The sequence below is a fragment of the Setaria italica genome, chromosome VI, assembly GCF_000263155.2.
Source record: "Setaria italica strain Yugu1 chromosome VI, Setaria_italica_v2.0, whole genome shotgun sequence".
NCBI classification, from domain to species: domain Eukaryota; kingdom Viridiplantae; phylum Streptophyta; class Magnoliopsida; order Poales; family Poaceae; genus Setaria; species Setaria italica.
In genome coordinates, this window is record NC_028455.1 from 7,085,825 (window position 1) to 7,092,427 (window position 6,603).

The following is a 6,603-nucleotide window of genomic DNA, read 5'->3' on the forward strand; positions in this document are numbered from 1 at the left end:
TTGTGACTCTTCTACTTTGACATCATTGAACCTACAGTCGATGGTTGCACCTCTGGTGGAGTTGTTGTGATTAGAGCTTCAACACATGATTGCAGTTTGTTTGGAGGAAGTAGTGCGCCCACTGAGGGAGGAGGCTTCTACCATCAAACTGTGGCTAGCACGTGTGGCCAACCATTTGGAGTGTGTCGTGACATCCGACATGGCTAAGCTCTTCGGCCCTTGTTCTCCAGTTTATCGCTCTCCGACACCATCAATTCTCACTTCTCTTGCAGCCGTTTGCACTTCTGCTGACTCCTTGGTGTGCGAAGATGCATGTTGCATTTGTGGACATCGCAAACTCCACCATTGATGAGATACTGACAAGGATCTTTGCCATAGGACCCTATCACAAATGAGGTGGCCACGAGGATGTCTGACAGAGAGTTTCACCAAAAGACATATGCAGAGCATGCCATCCAGGTGCCTCTTGGGACTTCCACTACAGAGATGCACCAAGACTCGCCCACAGAACAAACCTTGCTACAAACCATGACATCAGTTGAGGATGTTGTTCTAGTAGAGGATGCATCTAATGATGAGGAAGCTATCTTAGACGCACATGGGACAATTGATGACCCCATCTTTCTCATCACCATCAAAGACAACCCTTCCTATTCTATGGTTGAGGTCAAGGTAGAAGAGGCTCAGATGATAATGGAGGATCCACCGATAGAGGTCATCTCTTCTCCGTCCACCAAAGTTAGGAATGGCGAGGAGCTTGGATGTCCTCCTACGCGCACCCCTTCACCACCGTCCACTATAGCAAGACGTCGATGCAAGTCCTACGATAGATCATCGCTTCGTCGAAGTGCCCGCGTCGCCCAGCGTGATGTGTTAAAGATTCGGGTATTCTTCGGAATGATGGGAAGCTCAACGAGGGTGTAATTCAAGACTATGCAGATCGCCTAAAGAAATTGTTGCCACTGGATGACCTCAAGCCACTTGTGGATTTGAAAGGTCATGCCTTCTTGGAGCTACTGGCAGAGCTTTCCTTGTCTCTGCGTTAGGTGTTGCTTTCGCTAAGGATGTTGTGTTGCCGTGGCTTATATCGTGATTGAGTAAAGTTGTTTGTTGGTGGAGTTTTTATATTCAATCGTAGTTTAGCTGTTGTAAGTTTTATGTTTCTTTTGTTGTCATCCCTACGGGTTGTTGTTTGTCCAGTCTGGATCTTCTTCTTTATTAATATAATTGATAGCTTTCCTGCTTGGTTGGTTTAAAAAAAAATTCCCCCTTATGCACAAACACACACAAGCCACGTTCACCCTGGAATATTCAGAAACAATACGGATGTATAATATAACAAAACCCAACATGTGCCGGAAACATTTTCCTTTATCTAAAAAACTAACCCAACATGTGGAACAACTTCCGGTACTAGGAACTTCCTTGGACCTTTTCTTTTTGGCACGAAAAAAACTCGTAGATGCTGTTTACAAGTCGGAAGACGATGGCTGGTAGTGGTTTACGAGTAGAATTTGTATGTCTTAGAATCCATTATTATTTGCCGAAGCCCTCCAATTGGCGATAGGATCATCAGAAGCACCCCAAGAATAATGCAGATCTGGTGAAAATGGAGAACGGATGTTTATTTATCATAGGATGGAAGGTTAAGCAGAGAGGCACTATATTGCAGAAAGAATGAAGATGTTGGATGAATGGATATTGTTAGTGCTTACCCAATTGGTGAACCATGAGAGACTGAACCTTCTGGGCTTGTAGATTGCGAGCCACATGATGCAGGGAAGCTGGCAGAAATAAGCAAAAGTCTTGTCAGCTCTCATTTTAGATTACTAGGACTACATTAATGTACAGCAGCGTTTGTTTTTGGAACACTGAATGTAGTTGCAAGTTAAGGTGTTGCAATGTGCAAGAACTAAAAGATGGAAATAAAATTGATAGATGGATCAATGGGAGCTTACGAAATATGTTGTCGGCGCGAAGGCAAATCCACCGAAGAAACCGAGCAACCCACCGAAGAAGGGGAAGGTGATGGCTATGAACATTGTGAAAGCTGCACAGGTTGGATTGCGTTAGTCCTTTTTGTTCAGTGTGAGGCACCAGTTTTGGTGAGAGGCGTTGATTTCAGAGAAGGGCATTACCAACATAGATGGTCCGTGCAATCAAACGCAATGTCAGGCCAGGAGGGAAATGCAGCTTCTTCACCAGCACAGTCTCCATCATGTCAAACACCGGCATTGCATAGATCTGCATCAAAAACATCCAGTTTTTGGTTTAGACCATGAGAATTTTACAAAAGTTGTAATGGTGAGATTAATGACAGTTTCGAACTTCCATTATATCCATCTTGATCAATTTTCAACATACTGATTCAAGGTTAGCAACACATTTTGATCCCCATGAATGTTAAAGCATAAGAAAAGGAACAGAGGTGGGGGTATGTACCTGGTAGCTCCCGATGACATGGATCACGACCATCATGTTGGCAAGGGCGATGAGCCACTTTGGATTGTTGAGGGTGATGAGGATGTTGTCATCCACTTTGTTGCCGAAAGCCCAATAGCCGATGAGCGCAACAGGGAAGTAGCAGAGTGCCACCACAATATAGGCGACGATAACTCCCTTCCACATAGGTTTCTTGGATGGCTGCTCTGGTGTCGATGGGATGGTGGCCTGGATCTCTAGAACAACATTGTGCCCAGCGTATGCGAATGCCACGTCGCCCAATGCGCCGAAGAAGCCAAACACCTTCCCCGGCGTCGTTGTTGCGCGCACGTGGTAGTCCACGTCTGGAAGCTTGCCCTTGTCCACCGATGCACCCCAAGCGATTGTGGAGTAACTGCCATGAGTGACCATGTCAGTGATCAATCGGGTTATACATGGGTTTTCAGAAAGTAACTGAATTTTCTACAGTGCAGTGGAGTTCCTGAGGCAACGACAGAGTGAAGTGGTACCTGAGCGACATGACGGCAGCGGCAAGGGAGACACCAGAGATGGAATTAAAGTTGGGGAGCTGGGAGAGCACAAAGTGGACAGAGGCAAATATCATGATGAAGTAGGTGGTCTTGATGTCTTTGCATTTGCCGTCGCAGATCACATCGTGGAATTTCTTCAGTGATTTGCCTCCGGTGACCATGTACACAATGTTGACGCCCACCTCAACGATGAGCTGCTGCGGCACAACAATCCACAGCCCCAGCTTCTCGCCGAATGCATGCTGACCAAGCTCATGGTACCGGTCGAACCGCTTGCCCGGCACCATCTCATGCATCTCCACCATTTGCCAAAGCGTGTACAGAGTAATGACCCATGATATGATCAGCACTGCAATGCCAGGGCCCCTGCAAATTGTCAAGTTGATACATTAAGAGGAGAAGTCTTTTGATTAAATCAAGAAGATTACTGAATTCATCAGCAAATAACTGATTGTGACTGCAATGGCAGCAAGATGGCACACACGTATGACGTACCAGCCAAGCTCAGACATGGCATACGGAAGGCTGAGCACGCCAGCGCCAACCATGGCGGTGACATTGTGAAAGGCAGAGTACCACCACTTGGCGTTCCTTGACGAGGTGATCGGAAGCCAGTCGTCAATCGCCTTCTCCTTTGCACTCCTCTCATCCTGCAAGTTTTTGCAGTTGTTGCTGTTAGCTGACATGGACATTGGAGATTCGACAAGCTGCAGATCTTGGTTGATCACACTCAAATAAAGCAGAAGGAAGAAACGATAGTACACAAGAATAAGGTGACAGGCAAGTAGATAGAACGATATTGCTAACAGAGATTTTTGACTATCCATACAAAGAATTTTCAATTTATTTAATACTTATTGATATATGAATAATCAATAATAGGAGCAATTTATTACATTTTCATTTTGCAGAACAGTAAGAGGTATGGATATTTTATAAGCTCTGTCTGAACAATCTGATGCGCAGGCCGGACCAATATTTCATCTCAGATAAAGCTTCCTCTATTAAAAAATTAAGTCCCCAACAGCAGACTGAGCGACAAATCAGTGCACGAATTTTCAACTCGAATAAAGTGCATCTTTGAAATTTGAACGTTGAGTGAGATCAACTACTACCGATTTTCTTTTCTTCTGAGCAGTTGACTAGTCACATGGCCTAGTTGCCGAAGTCAAGATCATCAGATGCTTATCTGGCCACCTCATGACAAGATTTTAATTTTTTTTCTATCAAGCAAGTTGCTAACTACTCCAGTACATTTGCATACAAAATCAGGTGCAAAAGTATCTTCTGAAGAAGACACGGATCAGGCAGGCTGAGATTACCAGGTTGCGTTTTAAACAAGACACCAAACCAAAGAGCTGCTTAACATCTTGCAAGTAGCACGCAATTTTTATATATAATAAACATCCTACTGACCAACTCCAAACCCGATACTTAACGCAACTTGTTCCTGGAGCTTGTGACCATCATGTAATATATTTGGGGTTATGTAGGTGTCGTGGCCATGACATGAATAATCAACATGCTTGACCCTCTCGGTAATGGCGATCATCTCTCGCCGATGCAGAGCGAGAGAGAGTTTAATACTGTACTCGAATCTGCACCCTATTGGACCCGTTAGAATTCCAAAGGAGGTGAAACACGCATCCCTGCCTCCCGAAGCTGGAATCTGAATGTGTGGTTTCCTATGAAATTCCTGCAAGAACCATACGGTTGCAACTTGCAATAACCAGGGCTGTAAACTGCAGCTTGCTTGAACGGTAAGCCAGAGAAAGGGACATATGAGTGACAAGGGATGGGCCATCTACCGTATTTGCAAACAAACTAGAAGGACAAGATATTTGGTTGGAAATTTCAAGGTGACAGCAATTGCTGGCCTTGGACGGACGCTACAGAAATGTACAGAGAGAAGCAACAGTGTACTGAAATTAGCACAAAGGGATCAAGGCCAGCGTGTGGACCATATGACAAGGACACCCAAACACTGAGACTGAAAGTCTATTGTTTACAGTTCATTCTCCGTTCAGTTTGTAAACTAAAATCGATTTCTGCGGAAACAGATAGCACAAACTGGAAAACAATTAAATTGCTGGAGAAGACACTGCAGATAATTGATACGGAGTAAAATAGGGGAATTAATATTACAGCTCAAGAACAGAGAGGAAACAGCTAGTGATGTTTTTTTATAAAAGGATAAGGAGGAAATTCTGCAATTAAGGCAAAGTATCAGAATTCACGCCCATCCTATGAATCTGGTATTTAATAGATACTCCATGCGTGTTCTTTCTCCCGTCCTTTGTTTCTTTTTACAAAAGGGAAGAAGTGAAAAGAGGATGGAAAAAAAAAGGGCAATTTCACATGCATCAGCTGAGCAAGCATGGGCAGATGCTGTTCACTAGTGGAGCTATGTGATGTGGGGGCCTTCAATTGATGCCAGCGGAGGGGATCCTCCATGCGAAAGGCGTCCAAAAAAACACTTTTTCCTCGCGTGAACTGCTGCAAAGGTATCTGAATCTAATCTGAGTGTCGCTGCCCCCCTTGATATGGCTCTTTTCCCATTTCATGGCATCCCAAACTCCCATGCTCCTCGCAACTCGACAGCTCTCGACCCTTTTTTTTTTCCTCTTTTTCTCTTTCTTGCTTCTCCGATCAAATTCAGAGACAACTCTAAAGTTTGAAAATGAAACTCCAAAAATATGAAATAAAGGTTCTACGCATAGCAAAAGGCTTCTAAGAAATGCTGTAAATTCAGGTCGTTGTTGTTATTTCGACAGATAAAGAAGGGTCGACGGAAATGAAAGTGAAACGCCATGACCGGCATGGCGAGGTCAGGTTCACTGGTTCAGGAAACGAAGAGAGAGATATTTAGGGAGGGAGAGACGGTGCCGGCTGGTGGGAGTGGATGCAGGGTACCTTTGCAGGGGAGTAGCTCTCCGGCGCGTCCTTCGCCATGGCAGGCGTCAGGGCTGCCTCCTCGCCGTCAACAATGGAGGAATTCAGAGAGGTCGATAGGAGACCAGCAGAGGTGCAGGGGTCAGGGGAGACGAAACTGCCGGCCGGCTCGGCCTCCTTTATATCGCTGCGCCTCCAAAACTGTGAACGCCCCCGTGGGGGATGACCGTTGACTCCAGCGAGGCAACAGGTGTGGCCTGTGGGTGTGGGGAGCCGGGCGTTTGGGTGCGCCGCAACTGGTTGGGGATTTCCAGGAAACTCTATTTGACAACGTCCGATCACGATCGGATGGTAAGGATGGGCCCCGGTCGGCGAGTCAACGTTAGGAGGAGCTAGTTTGGCCAGCTCAAAAAAAAAAAGAAAACCTTGGAAAACGGGGTACGGACAGCGTTAATGATTGAGAAATGTACTGGGGCTTGCACTCCATAAAAGCATCACGTAGAATTCAAGAACCGTTTCCAATAAAACAGGTTGTACTACGTTTATTCTGATTCTCCATGGAGTAGAATTCAAGAGCTCTGAAAGTGACGCCTTGTACTTTTAGTCCTATACCCAGCCTAGCTTGCCGCGTCGTCCTCGACTGATGAGTATATGGCCGGCCGCTTCGATGGAGAGAACTGAGATATGGACAGATGGTTTCTTAGAAAAAGAAACATTGGGCAGCTGGATTTGTTCCCAG

The 6,603-nt window shown here is 45.5% G+C and overlaps 1 protein-coding gene across 1 annotated transcript; it reads right to left on the minus strand.

The window, feature by feature from the left end:
* Positions 1–1,270: 1,270 nt before the first annotated feature.
* On the minus strand, positions 1,271–6,040 carry LOC101767501 (lysine histidine transporter 2). Its single transcript, XM_004972914.3, has 8 exons — positions 5,886–6,040; positions 3,468–3,622; positions 2,952–3,338; positions 2,443–2,836; positions 2,139–2,244; positions 1,959–2,050; positions 1,716–1,784; positions 1,271–1,600 (listed from the first exon to the last, which is right to left on the minus strand). Exons 1-8 carry the CDS (start codon positions 5,922–5,924, stop codon positions 1,502–1,504), a joined length of 1,341 nt encoding a protein of 446 aa, XP_004972971.1. The 5' UTR covers positions 5,925–6,040; the 3' UTR covers positions 1,271–1,501.
* Between the last annotated feature and the right edge of the window lie 563 nt (positions 6,041–6,603).